Genomic DNA, 20,471 nt, shown 5'->3' with positions numbered 1-20,471 from the left:
CCTCATGCCTTTTACTTGGGAAGCGGGGATATTTCTCTCAATGCTCACAGAAAGCTCTCCTTTTGCCCCATGTTCTATTCTATGATTATTCAATTCCGGGCTTTGCTTAACTTATCTTTCTGAAATTAGGGGTTGCACACTCCCACTTCGAGAGATCCTTAACTAAGGTCTTTGCAAAATATGAGATGAATACCACACAAGCATACAACTTTTTCAAAATTTTAAAGGTCAAGGTAGGGGTACTTCCAAGGTTATTCAAAGAGTAAACTTTTTGGCACAGATTTAGCATTATCCAAAGATAGAATGAATAACAACACATGCTTGTGGCTTGATTATTTTTCAAACAAATGAGATAGAGCTCTTAATTAAGATTTTCATTTCAAGCACAGCTACGGCTCTTTCCACACTTTAGACCAAACATCGTCCTCGATGTTGACGTAGAATGTAATAGAATAAAGAAACAACAAAACATGCATTTTCCACACTTTAAAAGGAAAACATGAGGTTCAAATAATAGATAAACAACGGATAAGAGGTAGATGACCTAGTAAGCATCCCATTTCATATTGCTTCAAAATGCTTAGATGGATGATTCTCATGTTCTTGCAACGAGATCTGCATGGAAATATGGAGTCTACAAAAATAGGGAATTTCAACTCGGATGTTATTTGACAAAATAAAGTAAAGATAGTAATAAAGCATGGTAAATAACGGGTTGCCTCCCGGTTAGCGCTACGTTTAACGTCTTTAGCCCGACGAAAATGTCATGAAGATTGTGCTACTCATCTTCCCAGGGTATTAGCCTGCAACACTGGACCGTCCCCTGCGTATTTTATGTTCCATAATATTTCTTGACTTGGTGGCCGTTTACTTTAAAAGATCCTTTTTCTGGATGCATGATCTCCAAGGTTCCGTAAGGAAATACCTTTGTAACAATATAAAGCCCAGTCCATCTTGATTTAAGTTTCCCAGGAAACAATCGCAGTCTGGAATTGAATAACAACACTTTATCTCCCTCAATGAATTCTTTGTTTTTCCTGATATGCATGTTGTGGTAAAACTTGGATCGTTCTTTGTAAGATCTGGATGTCTCATAGGCTAACAAACGTCATTCTTCCAATTCATTTAATTGAAACATTCGCTCCTGCCCTGCTTTGAATAGATCTTCATTTAGTTTTTTAATGGCCCAATACGCCTTATGCTCGATTTCAACTGGAAGGTGACATGCTTTGCCATATACCAATCTGTATGGAGTAGTTCCTATCGGCGTCTTATAAGCAGTCCGGAAGGCCCATAATGCATCGTTAAGCTTGTCAACCCAATCCCTTGTATGCCGAGCTACTGTCTTTTCGAATATGGCTTTAATATCTCTATTCGCATTCTCGACTTGTCTTGTAGTTTGAGGATGATACGAGACCCCTCCCCGGTGTTGTATACCTTGCTTTTGAAGTAATCTTCGCATGGGTATGTTCCTGAAGTGTGTCCCCCTATCGTTGATCACAATTCGCGGTACTCCAAATCTTGTGAATAATCTTTTTAGAAATCTTGTTACACTTCTTGCGTCATTGTTCCGAAGTGCTTCTGCTTCAACCCATTTGGAGACATAATCCACTGGAATAAGAATATATTTGAAACCTTTGGAGTCCGGAAATGGTCCTGCAAAGTCTAGTCCCCATATATCAAAAATTTCGCACGCCAAGATGTAGTTTTGCGGCATTTCGTCCTTTCCAGTGATATTTCCAGTTCGCTGACATCTATCACAGTTTCTGACACAGATTTGAGTGTCCCGAAATATTGAGGGCCAGTAGAATCCTGCTTCAAGTGCTCTCCGAGTAGTTCGGTTAGCTGAGTGATGGCCCATTCGATGGCATTCTCCAAGGATTTCATGTCCTTCAGCCTCTGTTACACAACGTCGAATTATTTGATCCGCGCATACTTTGAAGAGATATGGCTCGTCCCAGAAGTAGTATCGAGATTCTGCTATTAACTTTCTTTGGGCGTGTGTATTTAAAAATTCCGGTAACTCTCCCCCTACAAGATAGTTAGCCAGATCCGCATACCAAGGTGCGAGATAGAGACCCATCAGCTTTTCCTCTAGAAAATATTCATTCACATCCCTAATCATATCCTGTTCTTTCTCATTCTCTAACCTTGACAAATGATCTGCTGCACTGTTTTCAACTCCTTTTCGGTCCACGATAGTCACGTCAAATTCTTGTAATAGCAAAATCCATCTGATCAACCTTGGTTTTGCTTCAGGTTTAGACATGAGAAATCTGATAGCTGCATGATCAGTATGAATGACGACTTTTGACATTAAGAGATATGATCTAAATTTATCTAACGCAAACACGATTGCAAAAAGTTCTTTCTCGGTCGTGGTATAAGTTTGCTGCGGCTTAGTCAACATTCGACTAGCATAGGCGATAGGCTGAAATTTCTTATCATTTTTCTGCCCTAGCACAACTCCAACAGCGAAATTGCTCGCGTCACACATCAACTCAAAGGGTTGATCCCATTTTGGTCCTACAAGGATTGGATTATGTACTATGGCATCCTTTAAATTCCGGAATGCCTTCATAGCATCTTCATTTAATTCAAAGATGGCGTCCTTTTCTAACAACTTAGTCAATGGCCTTGCGATTTTTGAGAAATCTTTTATGAATCTTCTATAAAATCCTACATGTCCCAAGAAACTTCTCAAGGATGTCACATTGTGCGGTGGTGGTAGGGTCTCAATAACTGCTGTCTTAGCCCTGTCGACCTCAATTCCCTTTTTTGAAATCTTATGTCCAAGCACAATTCCTTCTGTGACCATGTAGTAGCATTTTTCCTAGGATAATGCTAAATTCTTTTCCTGGCATCGTTCCAAAACTTTTTCCAAATTTCCAAGACATTCTTCAAAAGTTTCCCCAAAAATTGTGAAATCGTCCATGAAAACTTCCATGAAATCGCCAATGAAATCTTCGAAAATAGCCAACATACAACGCATAAAGGTGGCGGGGGCGTTACAGAGACCAAATGGCATTCTCCTGTAGGCAAATATACCAAACGGACAAGTGAACGTTGTTTTCTCTTGATCCTCCAAGGCTACTGGAATTTGAAAGTATCCGCTCATTCCGTCCAAGAAACAATAGTAGCCGTACCCACTCACTCTTTCAATCATCTAATCTATAAAGGGCAATGGAAAGTGGTCTTTACGGGTGGCTTCGTTGTGCTTTCTATAGTCGATACAGACTCTCCATCCAGTTATCTTCCTCGTAGGAATGAGTTCCTTGTTATCATTCTCAGTGACTGTAATTCCTCCTTTCTTTGGTACTACGTGAGTTGGACTGACCCATGTGCTATCCGAAATAGGGTAGATCATTCCGACATCCATAAGTTTGATCACATCGTTTTTCACGACTTCAAATGTATTCGGGTTAAGTCGACGCTGCGGTTGCGCCACAGGTTTGGATTCTTCTTCCAACAGAATTTTATGTGTACAAATGGCCGGATTAATCCCTTTCAAGTTAGTCATCTTCCAACCTATAGCTTCTTTGTTTCTTTTCAGCACTGTTATCAGTTGTTCTTTTTGTCTTTCTGAAAGATCTGTAGCAATAACAACTGGTAATTCTTTCCCTGTTCCTAAATAGGCATACTCAAGATGAGCAGGCAGAGGTTTTAATTCTCCTTCATGCATTATCTCATCGTCTTCTTTCCTGTTCTCATTTTCATCATCATATTCCTCCTTAAATTCATCAAATTCATCCCCGTCATTTCCAACCGTTTCCTCCGAGACTTCTCCAACAGAGTTTATATTCTCAACAAATTCAGAAACACAATTATTATTAAGCAAATTAAAACGATCAACCTCTCGGTGTAAAGCAATATGTAGAGAATTAAGTTCATGCTCAAAAGTACTTTCATTATAACTCTTAACACCTATGGGACATTCCCAATTAAAATCATGCCTCTTAGCTTTGGGTACTTCACACAGATAATCAATTTCATCATGCACATAATCAACGAAAAAGCATTCATGACCTTCTAAGGGGTATTTCATAATTTTGGTCAAGTCGAAGCTAGCAGACTCGTCTCCTACACGGATGACGAGTTTGCCTTCTCCTACATCTATTAAAGCTCTAGCAGTTGCCAAGAAAGGTCTGCCCAAGATGAGAGGAATCTCCACATCTGGGTCCATATCTAGTATCACAAAGTCCACGGGAAAAATAAATTTATCAACTCGGACTAAAACATCTTCCACTATACCCCTGGGGTATTTGGTAGATCGGTCGGCTAATTGAATGCTCATGCGCGTGGGCTTAAGGGTTCCTAGATTCAATTGTCGATATAATGCAAAGGGCATTAGATTGATGCTAGCACCTAGGTCTGCCAAGGCTCTATTAAAAGTCGTTCCTCCTATATTACAAGGTATAGTAAAGCTTCCAGGATCTTTTAATTTTCTAGGCACATCCTTATGTAATATAGCAGAATATTCCTCTCCTAGCACAACAGTAGCAGTTTCAGCTAATCTCTTTTTATTGGATAGAAGATCTTTAAGGAATTTGGCATACCTCGGCATTTCTCCTAGTGCGTCGATGAATGGCATATCAACGTGTAATTGGCGTAGCATTTGTAGGAATTTGTCGTATTTGGCGTTGTCGATATCAGTGCGGAATTTCTGAGGGAACGGAAGTTTTGCTTTCGGCACCGGCGGTGGTTCTTGCATGATTTCTTTTCCTTTCCGAGAAGGTTGTGGTTGTATTTCTTCCTTCCTGAGTTCTTCTTCAAGTGCTCGTTCGGCTTGCATTGAATTGGTGTTCTCTTCATTGTCCACTCTTGACTCTTCTGTTGGAATGGATTGCGGTGGAGGTGGAACGACATCTGGAAGCGCTTTTCCGCTTCTCAATGTTACGGCGTTCACATCTGTTTCTCCCGGAGATTGAATCATTTCCATAATTTTCGTGAGTGTGCTTTCAACCGTTTGAAGTTGTGAAAGTGTCTCGTGGCGTAGTTCCTGAATTTCTCCAAGCATCTCTTTAGTAATGGTCTCTTTAAGTCTGGCATTCTCCTCCCTCGTTTCTCGGATGAAATTAGTTAGGCGTTGCTCGAGAGTGGTTTGGTTGCTTCCGGGTGAAAGAGGCTACTCTGGAGAAGTAGAGGAATAGGCATATATATTGGCTCTGTCCACGTCCTCACCACGCGTGTGAGTCGGCGTGGAATTGTTCCAGTGAGCTCCCACGCCGGCGCACACACGTGTGGATCTCGTGGCAGGATCACAGCTCGCAAAAATTTCAGAATTTTGATGTTTTGGCTCGTCGAAATGCATTTGAGGGTAATGAGAAGGTATCTCGTGAGTAGGATATCTCTGGGGTTGAAAATGTTGTGTTACGTATGCTTGTTCATGGTAATAAGTTGGTGGAGGAGGTAGTGAGTATGGGAAAGAAGGTGGGTAAGGAAAATGGTAGTTATGATAGTATTGAGGTTGTGGGTATGAAGGTTGGGGTGGTGAGGGATAGTAGGGATTTCTTCCATATGGTATATGACTATGGTAAGCTTGATCATTAGGTGGAGGTGGATCCATGATTCTATCAAAGAATTCCTGCAATCAAATTTTCAGGCAAAGAATCGGAGCACAAGAGGTAGCTTCTTTTACAAATTAGCTCAAATAGTGTGTGGTTGGGTGCGGAAGTGTAATTGGTAATGAAACAAGTCAAAAGAAAAGAAAGTAAACAAGTTATCCAAACGATTCAAGATAGTAAAACTTTAAATTCACCATTTGCCATCCCCGGCAACGGCGCCATTTTGAAGGATGTAATTTAGTGGGAGTGAAGGTGAAAGGTGATAGAACGAAGAGTCATAAGCTCCCCGAGTATCGTATCTCTCGCGGATGGCAAATTGGAGAATATACGGCTTTGCTACCTTGGTTTGTTGGAATAACGTTAAGTTGGAGCATGTGGATATAGGTAAGAAGGGAATATTTAAAAGGGCAAAGGTTGATGAAATAAAGAAGTGAACAAAGGGAAATAAAGGCGGATGGGGCTAAGATATCATGGAGATTGGTAAAAGGTGCGAGGTAGAGTATTGTTTTCTATTGAGTTACGGTTGAAGGAGCTTGGAACATTGTCCTGAGTGGCATCACACTCAAGCTCCCAATCCTCAGTCGGTTGGAGAATTTTATCAAACACTTTGTCTACAAGTTCCCTCCAGATCTCATCTTCTCAAATTGAGAGCGGGAGATGTGGGTAGTGGGCTACATCTCTTTGCGATATCTCGCCAAAGAGATGATCCTGTACTCTTGGAGAGATCGGGGCCCTCGATCCAACAAGATCATACAAAACATACACACAGATTCAACATTCCCCAAAGAAATCAAAACTCATTAATCAAATTAGATCATGAACACCAATCATCCATTCAATCTAGCCCCTATCCTAGGGATTAGCCTCTCATATGCTTTAACAACATTAAAGCATCAAAATAGGAAAGCATATCTACAAGATCAATATAAAAAGCAAACAACTTTAAGGAAAAGGACAGGCAAGAGAAAGCCAAAGAGAAAACAAGTCTTTAATGAAAGAAGTTACCCAAAAGATCTTCAAGGCTATGGAGATCTAGTTCTCTTCTCCAAGAGCTCCTCCTCCTCTTCTAATCCTATCTAAACCTAACCTAAAATGTAGAATAGAAAAATGTGACAAAAGACTCTCTAAACCTAGCTGAAATGTCCCTTAAATACTAAAACATCGTGCAGGTTTTCTGGTGCCGCCCCACGTCTGCCACACGCGTGTGGACTGGCGTGGACGGTTACTGGAATATTTCCACGCCAGCTCACACGCGTGTGAGGCTCGTGGGCGTGGATTCTTCATTTCCTTTTCCTTTTGTTGTTTCCGGTTTGGTCTTCGTGTGTTCCCATGGGGATTGATTCTTCTTTTCAACGGTTTATGCTCTCTTTTGGTTGATTTCAGCCTTCATTCCTGTGGGAATTCTTGAAACCACTCCACACAGAACTCATTTGCAATTTGTTAGTAAAATAGCATGTAAACACGTAATTGCACTCTCTAAGACTTTATTTTTAGCAAGAAATCAACTTAATAAGTTACAGATAAATAGGTACTTTTGGCGTCTATCAGCGGCATTGAGCTTCGGCTCTATTGGATAGACGGCATGAGCTTCAGCTCCATTTTATAGCATTATGGTTGGACTAGGGGTGTAAACGAGTCGAGCCGAACCGAGCTCGAGCCTAGGTTGGCTCGAGCTCGAGCTCGTTAAGGAAGGCTCAGCTCGAGCTTGAGCTCGCCAATTTTCAAGCTGCTCGAGTTCGGCTCGAGCAGCTCGATTATTCGAGCTCAAGTTCTAGCTCGAACTCGAGTTCGAGTTTAATTTTTGGCTCAAATTTAACTTCTTTAATTTTAAATTCATGTTTCAATTAAAAATAAACTATATATATATATAAAAAAGGCTCGCGAGCGGCTCGACGAGCCACGAGCCTAGGACATTAGAGCTCGAGCTCGAATTTGACCGAACTCGAGCCGAGCTTTGACCGTGTAGCTCGCGAACCGCTCGCGAAATGCTCGGCTCATTTACACCCCTAGGTTGGACTGGTGTTTCGGATGGACTAGTGACCCGGAAAGACTGGTGTTTGGTTGGAAATGGTGTAAGATTGGAAATAAGCCTAAAACCCTATATTATGTATTGATGTATATATGTATTTCCTGGTGTATGAGCATTGGGATATGTTTGCTTGACTGTTACGCTTGTTTCTTGAATTGTTGAGGTTATGTTCTTATCTTGAGTACTTGGCTATTGAGTTTATTATGTTGTGGTATTTTGGAGTTGGTCCTTTGATACTATGTTCTCTTGAGGAGTCTTTGGTTTGAACCTTTACGAGTGTAAATGGGGTTTTACTTAGCGTTCTTTGCTAATTATTCTAAAATGTTTTCAGGTATGGACCAGCTTGTGAGCGTGCTAGTACTTTTTAGTTTTGCCCTCTTTTGAGTTTAGCTTTTATTTATTTCTTATAGACTTATGGCATGTGTGTAACCCCTCACCTATTCCACTAAAATTAAGGTTCGAAAAATATTTCTTTAGGCTATAGCATTCATGAGATGATCTCCCGATGCCTCAAAAGAATTATTATAAGTAAGAATAGTTAGTAATAAGCTGCGATTATTTACCACATGTTGAGGAGACTAGTCAACCAAGTGGATTAAGATATAAAGCCATTTTTCCCCTTCCTTCTTCATTTTGGCCAAAATTTCAAGGAGAAGAGAGAGAGTGAGATCATCTTCATTCTCCATTAGAGCTTCACATTCCATAGCCAAAATTTCTACACAAGTCTCAAGCTTTTCGGTAAAACTTCAATTTTATTCGGTAAATAACTTTATTTTCTCTCCTAGAACATGAATCTAAGTTAAGATTTCTTAAAATTGTGTGTTATGTTGTTGGTGGAATTATAGGGTTTTAAGGTGAAATTGGGGAAAATCAACTCCAAGAGTCTTCTACGAGACTAGTAACCCGGTTGAGGTAAGGAATCCCTTTAATTGGTTGAGGTTGTTTGAAACTAGATAATTGATAGCTAGGTTATGAATTGTTGTTGACTTGGGTACATGAAAACCTATGTGTTATGTGAAGATTATGCCTTAGTTGTATAGCAAGGATATGATAGGAGTACATATACTAGGAAGAAGGAGAATTATGTATTTATGTGTATATATATATGTATGGGCCGTGTATGTATATATATATGGGTGTGTGTGTGTCGTGCGTATATATATATATATGTGTGTGTGTGTTGTGTGTGCCGAATACATATACATATATATATAAATGGTATAAAATGTCACATTTTGAGTGTAAGCATATGGTATGTATAAACCGTAAATATATATGTTGTTAATTAATAAGAAGTGTAATGCTACGTAGTTAGGCACATGTGTTATGTAGGTAGTGTTACATATGTGTGAACTTATAAATATTATAAGGAGGTGGTATTATGTGCATGTAAAGAATAAATGTATTTTGTGTGTTATGCCCATGTTAAGGTTGGGAAGTGTATATGTTATATGCATTGAGATGTATGTGTCAAGTATGATACCTACGTGAAAAATGTGGTGTCGAAAGTGTATGATAGTTACACTTGAATTGCCATTGTGAAAGGTTATTAGTGTACTATCCAAATGTTTTGCAAAAGAAAAGAAAATTTCTGGAGTTGGTTAAAGGGGGAATCAATTTCCGAATATTGGGATTGACCCAAGTACGTCCAAAAATATTTTTGATGCAAGAAAGGGAAAAAGTAGAAAAATGCTTTTCAAACCTTAGTTCTAGTAAAAGTGGTGAAGGACCTTGTTAACCTACGGGATAAAGATGGGCTTACAGTGCATTTCCCGCATGATGGTTATGTGTATGATCATTCATACTGTGGGCGAAGTCTATTCGCCGAGTACTATATCACCCGGAAGGAAAAGATACTCCCACGGGGGTGTGCACACTTAAGTATAGTCACTCTATGTTCGGGTAGGTGTCGTTCTTATGAACCTAGTGAGGCTAGCTAGGAATCATTCCAACGCTCCTATAAGTCCAGGGGATCAGTATTAGACCGGGCGATGACCACTGAACCCGAGTTCAACGATCCAAGTGGTCAAAAGTGGAGACAGAACTCCAGAGGCCTTACACTTTCTATCTAGGACCAAGTGAAATTTTGAAATACGAATGTAGTTACGCCGTAGCTACGGGAAAGAGAGATGTGACAAGTATTTAAGTACTCAAAGGTTACGGGTGATCTCTCTCTTTGAAAAGTGAAAAGTGATGAGAATTTCCTTGTGAGGGAAAGATTTCTTTTAAGTAAAACGATTAAGAGCAGAATGTGGAATTTGTGTTTTTCCATTACTTATTAGTATGCTTAAATGTTTAACAATACGTTCTTTGGGTAAGTAAATGATTATCAAATGACCTCGTCAAGAGGGAAAATGATTCGAGATGGTATTGAATTTTGCCTATTGTGTGTGCAAGTTGCTATTTATAACTGTTGCAGGTAGAACCTCCGCCGATGAGTAAGGTATAGGGTTTCCATGTAACAATTTTACAAAACCTTTATTTAGTTTTGAATAACCCGCGGATATCCTTACTTAGCCGTCGCGCTAACTACACTTCACTGTGTTCCTAACAGATGCAATCTAGTGTCAGTTCCTGTAGCCCGGTGAATTCTGGAAGTTCACCGGAGTATGTTTGTGAAGGCATGGATTATGACGTGTACATACAGATGATGGAGGGTGAAGACCCATGCGCACCTGGTTATGCTCCTGTAGCTCCCGTCAGCCCAGATACTCCTGTGGCTCCGTCGGCCCCTTTTGTTTCTTGCCCTGTTATGGATGAGATCCAGGCTACTTATGGCTTTTACCCCATAGAGCCTTTAGAGGGTAGCGATCCCCTCGAGTTCATAGTGCATTCCCCTTACCCTTGGGACCCTAGTTCTCGGGACTGCTGGGAGGAATGGTCGATGGTCATAACCACCTCTCGGTTTTTGGACCATATCACCTGGTACGAGGGGGAGTGGCACCTGGTCTGGGGAGAGTTCACCGGCCCTGTGTACCGCATGATTGACTAGACGTAGAGTTCTTGGGAGTTTTTTTTGTGTACATACTTTTTGTAGCCTTAGTGATGGCTAAACATGGCTAGTCGGGTCGTAGTTGACCCTTGATCTGTATTTTGACCCAAGGGGCAAACTCATGTATATATAAGTGCAAGTATGTATATATTGCTTAGTTAAGCTTTTACAGCTGATATGTATCTAAGTGCGTAAGCAACTGTTGGGTGGCTGTTATGGTTAGAAGAGTTCCCTTTAGCCTGTGCACCTAGAGTGAGGTTTATCGCGGAATGATAGAACTCTCTCTCTAGGTGTGGCGGTAACTCCCTCGGATGTACGGGGAGGTAGGTCCGGGGTGTTATAATGTGAGCCTTAGTTTTGATCTCCTATGGATGTAATAATCGAATATTTTGGTTAGGTGGTTGATGACTTATGGATTTGTAGACTGCCTTAGCATCTAGGCGAGGTTTGGGCTTAGATGTGGCATAACACCCCAGTTATGTTGGTTTTCGCTTCTGCTATCTTTTAGTAGTAATTGAGATATATCGAACTATTCTCCTATCTTTATTATCTATATTTCAGTCTAGAATCAGGGGTGTTACAGTTGGTATCAATGACTATGTTGGAGCCTAGGTAGGGGGACCCTAAGAGTTGAAATTTAGAGACTTTAAGAGTTTATCATTAAGAGTTTAAGTCAATTAGGATGCCTAGTTTGTGAGATTTTTAGGATCCATGGTGAGGATGCGCTTTTGCTTTAATATCTTGTTGCTTTAAGTATGTGTTGTGGCTATTGCACCCTGATAGTGTGCATTTCTCCGGTATGTTCTTATGCGTTATTATGTAGTTCCGTCATTTTGAATTTATTAAGAATGTGATTAAGAGCAAGAGAAAGGAGCTTGGATGTCTATTGGATCAAAGTAGTAGGGTAGTGGCGTATGCATCTAGACAACCAGATGATTGGGCAATCAAATGAAGAGGGCTAATCTACTCATGGTTCAGAGTTATCAGTAGCAGCCTTCGTTCCATGGGATTGGCGTCTTCGCTTGTGTAGCCTCGTTTGCAAGATCCTCGCTAACCTCAAGACCTGAAGAATAAGTCTCGTGCAACTGAAGGCCGATGCAAGACAAAGAAAGCGATTGGAGCTCAAAGACCCTCTATCGCGAGGGGATGGCAAGAGTTGACACTAACGCACCAAGAAAGAGTCAAATTATGCCACGTATATGCTTTCGAATTGATGGTGAAGAGTCTCGTGCGCGCTAAGCTTGGTAATGATGGAGCGTGAAGAATTGGAACGTGAGGTCGGGATGCACAGATGTTAAGGTAGCTCGATTTACCTTCGAAGAGGCAAGAAAGGACAAGTTGATAAATGCGAACTTGGACTTAATGAAGATTAAGATAAGTGGAAAGGAAAGCTTGGACCTTTAAGATGCACGAAGACGAGACGAAACGCCATAAGCAAGTTGTCGAATCCTATGAAGCGTGAAGGGATTAAGAAGAAAATTACGAAGGAAGGACATCGTGCACTCTATTTAGTACACCTTGAAAGTGATAACTTGCATAAGGAATTGAGGAAGGAATTCTGGTAGTAGGAAGGGAGCAAGAAGCAGTTGGGCTTGTGATTAGAATATTGAATTGTCGAAAGATTAAGACTTTCAGGAGTGAATTTAAGGACTAGCTCAGTCATTGGATTTCTCTCAGTGAAGTAGGATTGCATATCAATGGGTCTTTGTAGAAGACTTGCCATTAACAAAGGTAATAGAGAACAAAGTTGGATTGTAGTTGATTCATTTTTAAAGACCGTAAGATCGTTAGTCGTGAACAGGATTTGGTTTACCAAGCAATTAACAAGAGGGACATGAGGTGCAAGTAGCAATTTACCATGGAGCGTTTCAAGATGTTGATCCTAGGAGAGGTTTTGTCTTATATCATGCTCTTGGAAAACGTCATCGACCGTGCTAGGCACAAGGCTGAGGTTGAGTACCGCACTTCACTCAGTACGGATGATCAACAGGAATAACCATTAAAGTCTGAGAAGACGCGTTAAGAAATTGTGCTATAGGCCCGCAGGGATCGCGAGATGCATATTAAGGTTCAATTGGATCTTCTTACAATGACGTTTATTAGTCCAGTGTACGAAAGATTCCTTATAAGGTTTTGTATGATCAAAAGACCAAGAATTCATGGTGCTAAAGAAGGTATAAGTGATACGTTGGTATTAAGGCCTTGATGTTTTAAGGTGCAACAAGGAAGTAAAGTTTGTTCTCAAGGTCAATGAAGCCTGATGATAGATAATCAACCAAACGCCAAGAAGAAAAAGAAGGAGATACTGCCAAAAACTTCACCCATTAAAGGAATGGCAAAGAATGACAAGAAGGTTAAGTTAGACCCGAGAGTCATTGGTTCATAAAAGACTTTGAGGGCATGATGATGTGATGATTCATACCAGCAAGATGCTATGATGTCGATGATGAGCAATCATGGCGCTAATGATTGAATAGGGAATAATTGAGAAGTGAGTCCTATGTTGGGTTTGTCAACTAAAGGCAAGAATTTAGAGCGTATTGAAGAAGGATATTCGTGATTCGTCGCATGGGATCCCTCCAACAGTAGTAAAGGTGAATGAGGCTTTAGCTTATGAAGTAAAACTGATGAAGATTTTGGATAAAAGACGCGTGAGAAGCAAGGACAAGAAGCATCAATTGGTCAAAGAGTTATGATCGAATCGTTAAGCTGAAGAGACTGCTTGAAGTCGAGACCCCCTTGTTCCCTCTTGAAGTTGAATCCCACCTTCTTTAAAGAACCAAATACCCTTTTGTTGAGAAATCCTTTTCGTCTTCCTAAACCTCGTTTCTATGCAAGGATTTTCCAAAGATTGAATCTTGAGGTGAAAGACCAAGGTCAGGTTGATGCTGAAATTAAACTATATTGCATGAGAATTTTGCCATCTATGTTTGACGAGATCAAGAGTGGACAATCTGAAGATGCAGAACTAAACAAGAGAATAATAAGTTTGGTTGATGGCAAAATGAGACCTTTTGAGTGGTATGATGATGGTAGCTTACGTTACAACAGATAATGGTGTGTGTTTCGGTCATGTAAGCAAGTCAACTAGCAACTTTTGGAAGAGGGTGATATGGTTCACGCTTGCACTCGTTTTCCCTTAACTAAGTTTTTCCCCACAGGGGTTTTCCTTAATAAGGTTTTTAATGAGGCAACCAATGTAATATATGATTTTACAAATATCATATACTCTTTTTATCAACTAGTTTTTTTCCCACATGGTTTTCCTAGTGACGTTTTATAATGAGGCATGTATATATTTTAATATATTACCCATATATCTTGTACTCGTTTCTTGTCTAGGTTTTTCCCATAGGGTTTTTCTAGCAAGTTTTTAACGAGGCATGATTATGATAAAATAATGTCTAAGATGGAGTGTTATAAATAAATAATAAGTGGGTATTATTAGTGTAACTAACATAATGGTCCATCGTTAAACCTATAATTATTATATCCATTACACATTGTATTATGTATATATTTGATGACATGCAGAGACGGAGCTATAGTAGGGGTAGTGGGGGCAGCTACCCCCACTCACCCTACCCCCCACCCCATATATAGCCTTTGTATGTATATATGTATATATAGTACATGTTTTAGATATAAGTATATGAAAACAGATACAAGTAAACAAGTGTTTAGTTTGTTAAGATGGTAGATGTGTAGGGTAAGGGTTTGAATCCCCCTTGTTGATTTTAGTAGCTTCTTTAAAGCTTTTTTAACACACACACATATATATATAAGTATTTTGTTACGAATATTTTTATAAAATTTGATGTGTTTTATGTTTCTTCTATATCTAACAATATTTTTGACTATATTTCTTTAAGTGTTTCATTTTTAAAATTTTGATGTGTTTTATGCTTCTTCTATATCTAACAATATTTATGACTATATTTCTTTAAGTGTTTCATTTTTTAAACTATGTCTTTTGTTTTAATATTTCGCTCCCACTGAAAAAAATTTCTAACTCCATCCTTGATGACATGTATTGTAAATTAAAGTGAGAGCTTAGTTAATGAAAGATTCCGATTGTCTGCATTTCTTCCTATATATATATATATATATATATATATATATATATATATATATATATATATTATAGTAATAGTTCTATTAAATATTAAAAAATCAAATAAAAAAAAAGAAATTATTTTTAAAAATAAAGAAAAATATAATTGACCAAGTTATAGTAATAGGACTTATAAAATATGAAAGAGGTATAATTATAATTTGAGAGGTCCACAACAATTTAATTCCTTCTATAAATTCAGCATTATTAAAATGAATATAATAATAAAATTAATAGGGAAATTGACTAAAATATGCCTTCTGGTATTGAATTTCAAAAACAAAAATTTAATTTGTTGCATGCTTTCGGATTCGGTATATATATGTACGCCTTTAAATTAATTTTACTTTAGTATTTGTACGACTTTAAATTATTCAGTACTGAATGGACCAACTAAATTTAAAAAAACAATAATTCTTATTTCGAATAAAATTTTTATTTGTCAGAACATATGTGCGTTTAGTCTTGAGATCAAATTTTCAATGTTTAGCTAGCTTTTGTGTTACAATTAAATTTCTGACTTAAGTATTTATCATTTACTGCTTTATATTTTAATATGCAAAAAGAAAATATTTATTGAAAGAGGATTGCTCGTTGTTTGATAAAAAGTGTCATGTCACATTAATTTATTTTTTTAGAATTGAAATTTTTCGCATCATTAAAAAATATATATACAATTATAATTATTTAATTATTAGAACAATTAAAACAACAATATGGAGAAAAGTAAGGAAAATGTTATGTATATATATATATTACGCTCTATATTATACATTTAAAAGAAAAATATTTATACAGACAATACAATAAATGCTTCCCCTATTCTGGTTGAAATATGAACAGAGTCTAAAGTAAGGAAAGTGAAAATTGACAATTAGGACGTTTAGAATAATCTATTAGATCCTACCTAACAGGGAGGTTGAAATATTGGCTGAATACTTGAGTATGTGATAGAAGAACAATGGATTTTTGATGTGAAAGGTAAATTATATCGTGGACAAGGGTTACTTTCACCGTATATAGACTTTTCTAAAATGATGTCGTTTTATATTAACTTTCAACTAGTGCATTATATTTAATAATATTATTGATGGATGGTATATTAAGTTGACTAAATAGACCGGCCAAAGAAAACAATTGGATCAATGAAGCCCAAGAAGGAGACCCAGCACGAGACATCAGAGTAATTTCAATAGGATTAGTCTTATTATTCCTAATCTATCAAGGATTCGGCCTATCTTATATTGGGTCCATCACTTTTAGTACAATTAAGACTACCCAATATGTGGCAGTCTAGGATTCTTATTCCTCATAAAACAAACATTGGTCCAGTTCCAGATTCCAGTCCAGCAAGCAGTCCCAGCCATGGTGATTTTTGAAAGCCTAGAGGAGGGAATTCTATGCACACTCCCAAGATACTAGTTCCAAATGAGAGGTTGCCAACAGGACAGTTAAGAGAGCAAGAACCCATAGAGCAAACCTTGAATTGGCAGATGGAGAATGCAATAGCTTAGAACCGGACCCTTAAGACAATCTCTAGAAACCTTGTTGATCTAAGCCACAAATCTGGAGAGTATTACTCAAAGATTGATTCAAGAATCCAGATGTTAGAGAAAAGGTTGGAGCAACTCCCCTTTGAAAGACCCTCTTATGGCCAGTCACTTCAGGCTCATTTCCAATACCAAGCCAATAAAACTACTTCTATCAAAGGCATGATAGAACAGCTAAAATATGAAATTCAACCCAAGCCATGACAGCCATATCAACCAAGTATGTTTGAACCACAACCTCCGATCCATTCAACAACTGCTTTTTCACCACAACTCTACCAAGCCAGTTCCTTAACTTGCCCGTCTTTTCAATTTGGGAATCCCATGTTTTTGCCTAGTGATTCTTTTATCCTAGAAGAATATTATAAGAGAACAACTAACTCGACCTAACAGTCAAGACTTAAGAGAACAGATATCAGGGCATCCCAATGGAGCACCCTCCGGCGGAGTCGATTTAAGAGAACAACTGGAACGACAAAACGGCCAAGACTTGAGGGGGCGTTTGAGCCGGCAGACTTCCCAGCACACCGGGGAATCCAGTCAAGGTACGATAAGTAACCGACCTCCACCCGGGGAGTTGGAACAAACTGTAGTTCAAGTCATCAATGAGGTTGAAAGATAAAGGCTTGAGAACTTCGACACAAACAATCAGACCGATCCCGTTCGACCAACGGGAGAAGGGACCGCGAACCCTCAAGTTACTGAGCAAAAAGGGCGTCACAGGGAGGATCACCTAGCCTCCCGTCGAGAAGACGGCAGGCGTCGGGAGGTAGCTCGGTCCGTTATGGATCGCTTAAGTGACCCCTAGGGAAATCCGTTTCAAAACCCACTGCGCGGAGTCCCGGATCGTCGAGCCGCGGCGGCTTGGCGGAGGGTGCAGGCTGCTATATCGGAAAGTAGCGCAGAATCCCCTGCGGAACCTAAGTACCGCCGAAGTCAAATGGAAGGCTTCGAGCGAAGACTACAAAACCTACATGATCAATTTGAAGGCAAAGTGAGGCCTTCCGCTGAGAATCTATTAACCTCCTCGCCCTTCGTGGATGAAATTATGGACTATCGGGCTCCCGCGGACCTAAAAATCCCAGAACATGTTACTTTCGATGGACGGGGGATCCCCGAGAACATCTGGTCAGTTATCAGGCCAAAATGCAAGTCTTAGGGGTGGAAGAGGCACTTATGTGCAAGGCTTTTCTCCCTACTCTCAAGGGGCTCGCCCAAAAATGGTTTTTGGCACTGCCAGGCCGTTCCATTTGGTGCTTCAATGATTTAGCCGACCGATTCCTTACCCATTACGCTGTAAACATCAAGCCGCAGCGCAATCTTACCCACTTGAGCGGAATCAATCAAGATGAGGGAGAAGCTTTGAAGACGTATTTGGCTCGCTGGCAAAAAGAGTTACAAACTATCGAGGGGTTAGACGAGCAAGTGGCTATCACCTTTTTCATGGAGTCGCTCCGAGCGGGCAAATTATTTATTGATCTTCACAATGATCGCCCAAAGACATATATGTGGAGGCTATCCAAAGAGCCAGTCGTTAGGCAGACACGGAAGAGGCTGTGAGACAAAAACGGTAGCGAGAAGCTGCCGGATCCAGCGCTAAGCGATCAGAAGCTGACTCCAGAAGTCGAGCGGAACCTGAGCGCCCTAGACGCACTGAGGTTCGACGAGGAGCTGAGAGGGTGGGGGCTCCGCCCCCTCGCCTTACCGTGGCCCATGAGGTAAAAGACACCTTACCTCCCCCTCCACCTCTGAAACCTGGAGATCAGCCCGAGATCTTACCTCCGGGAGGGACCCCGTCGAAATACTGTCGATATCACCGATCGACTACACATACCACGGAGGAATGTTTTTACCTGCGCAAAGAAATAGAGGCCATGATACAGAAGGGTGCCCCACCTCCACCTAATCAATGGAGGTGGCATCCGCGCTCCGACAAAATAGATTCGCGCTCCGATCGAGGAAAACAACCCGCCTCTGAGGAAGAGGAGACTAATTGGAAGCACAAACCTGTTATCAACATGATAGTAGGAGGACCGGAAGGAGGGGACTCATCTGGTTTTCGGAAAGCTTGGGCTCGGCAACTATATGTGGGGACCATCTACGGTCGGGACGATAGTCTAAAAAAGGTATGCCGAGAACCCATTTTGTTTACCGATGAGGACTTACCCCGAAGCCAACACCCCCATCGGGATGCTTCGGTTATTGCCATGGACGTCCATGGCACGGTAGTCCGAAGAGTTCTAGTGGACACAGGGAGTAGCGTGAACATCTTGTATCTAGAGGTGTTTGAGAGATTGGGGTTACAACGTAACAAGCTAAAACCTGTGAAAACACCTTTGGCCGGTTTTACCGGGGACTCGATTGAGTCAGAAGGATCCATACGCTTGCCGGTTGAAATCGGGACCTTTCCCAACCTTCGAAGCATAGATATGGAATTTGTAGTAGTCAACCTATCCTGCTCCCATAATATGATTCTAGGGCGACCTAGATTAGAAGATCTGGGTGCTCTCATCTCCCTGGAACATCTTTATTTGAAATTCCGGACTCCTAATGGGATCGGAATCGCTCGGTGCGACCAGAAGGCCTCCCGGGATTGTTATTTACAGTCATGCCGAGAGATTGGGAAAAAGGACCTGAGGATTCATGCTATCACCAGTCGGGAGGAACAGTTAAAGAATCTTGACCGACCCGAGCCGGCGGTAGAACTAGAAGACATCGAGATTGACCCTTCGCGCCCTGAGAGACGGGTAAAGATTGGAGTGGGTTTGGCTGAGAAAGTCAAACAAGAAATCATCCAGGAATTGCAAAAATATCAGAAGGTATTTGCATGGGGCCCCGAAGACATGCCGGGAGTTGATCGGTCGGTCATTTGCCACCGACTGGCCGTCAACCCCAACCACAAACCCGTAATTCAGAAAAAAAGATACCTCTCGGCAGACCGACGAGAATTCGTTAAGAAGGAGGTGGAAACCTTGATGGCTGCACAGCATATCCGTGAGGTAAAATACCCGGACTGGCTTGCCAACGTAGTGCTTGTGCCGAAGCTTCCCGATTGGCGAATGTGCGTGGATTACACAGATCTTTGTTAGGAACATACTGTAATAGGTTTTGATGATACCAAATGTAATGTTCAATCCCCTAAGTCTCGATAGATAGGAAATATATGTAAGTTCGACAAGTAAACTAAGAGCGAAAATACAACCGGGTAATTGAGCTCAACTCGGAATTTATTTAAGCTTAAGGTGAACTTGTTTGAACATCTTAGAAGTTTCGTGTTGTAAGCTTATAGATAGATCAGAGGAAGGCACGAGACATCACTGGAGAAATAAGGGTCTGCGAGACATCAACTAAGTCTCGAGACATAAGCAGAGTTCGAGAGATGCAATCTCTTGAAACATCAATCCAGTTCGAGACAAGAGATCGAGACATCAAGTAGTCGAGACATCAATTTTTGGTCTCGATAGACTAGCACTTCTCCAATGAACTGAACGGCAGTTAACACGCATAGATAAAGTAATCTAAGTTTGGAGAAAAAGAATATCATGGAGATAAAATATTAAGGAGGTGCTGACAGAGTATTATGGGAAAATAGAACAGCCGGAAGTGGATGCCACGTCAGAACTCCACAACCAACGGATAGAAGATGCACCAATCAGAGGGATAAGGAGGGTTAGGGATCATTCACTCAGGGGGAAGATCCTTAACCACTTGAATATGTTGCCATAGGTTCAACCAAGTCAAGACGGAGGAATAAGGAGGTTTAGGGATCAATAACTCAGGGGGAAGATCCTTAAACTAGTACAGCCAAGTGTTCACCTTCAAAAGGTGAAACTGATGTATTTAACGGATATATGTGGAACGGCTAATTTGGAAATTAATGTTAGCCACATGGTCTTCGGATACTGACGGTTTTCCAAGTTTTAAGGGCGCTATCTTGTTTAGTGGGAGCATGCTTATAAAGTTATCTTATTTTATAATCCCACTTTCTCGCCCTAAACCGTCACACTCTTTCCCAAAAATACCATCACCATATCATATGCACATAACCGTTATAGAAGGGTCTTTCTGACCTTTCAATTCGTTTAAATCAATCGGGATCCTAATTCGGGTTACACTCTCAACCCTACCCATATATCCGACCCAAATCCACAAGATATAAAAGCCAAACCCATCTTCTTTACCCGGATTCAAGCTCAAAACCGAATACCCAAAATCCCCAAAT

At 40.4% G+C, this 20,471-nt stretch overlaps 2 protein-coding genes across 2 annotated transcripts; one reads left to right on the top strand and one right to left on the bottom strand.

Moving 5' to 3' along the window:
- Positions 1 to 561: 561 nt before the first annotated feature.
- Positions 562 to 2,818, bottom strand: LOC116015950. The gene is made up of 4 exons (XM_031256116.1): positions 1,937 to 2,818; positions 1,695 to 1,845; positions 1,241 to 1,611; positions 562 to 615 (listed from the first exon to the last, which is right to left on the bottom strand). Exons 1-4 carry the CDS (start codon positions 2,816 to 2,818, stop codon positions 562 to 564), a joined length of 1,458 nt encoding a protein of 485 aa, XP_031111976.1.
- A 14,577-nt stretch (positions 2,819 to 17,395) lies between these two features.
- LOC116015949 lies at positions 17,396 to 17,809 on the top strand. Its single transcript, XM_031256115.1, has one exon. It carries the CDS (start codon positions 17,396 to 17,398, stop codon positions 17,807 to 17,809), a length of 414 nt encoding a protein of 137 aa, XP_031111975.1.
- The last annotated feature ends 2,662 nt before the right edge of the window (positions 17,810 to 20,471 follow it).

Source organism: Ipomoea triloba, chromosome 4 (genome assembly GCF_003576645.1).
Source record: "Ipomoea triloba cultivar NCNSP0323 chromosome 4, ASM357664v1".
NCBI classification, from domain to species: Eukaryota; Viridiplantae; Streptophyta; class Magnoliopsida; order Solanales; family Convolvulaceae; genus Ipomoea; species Ipomoea triloba.
This window is presented reverse-complemented; position numbering and strand designations above follow the sequence as displayed.

Excerpts from the sequence above, each read along its gene's own strand:
- LOC116015950 (XM_031256116.1), bottom strand. The coding sequence starts at position 2,818 with ATGGTCACAGAAGGAATTGTGCTTGGACATAAGATTTCAAAAAAGGGA. Across the intron at positions 1,846-1,936 it reads ACGAGCCATATCTCTTCAAA|CTAACCGAACTACTCGGAGA; the intron begins GTATGCGCGGAT and ends GCCATCACTCAG. Across the intron at positions 1,612-1,694 it reads CCGCAAAACTACATCTTGGC|TGGATTATGTCTCCAAATGG; the intron begins GTGCGAAATTTT and ends TTCTTATTCCAG.
- LOC116015949 (XM_031256115.1), top strand. The coding sequence starts at position 17,396 with ATGCAAGTCTTAGGGGTGGAAGAGGCACTTATGTGCAAGGCTTTTCTC.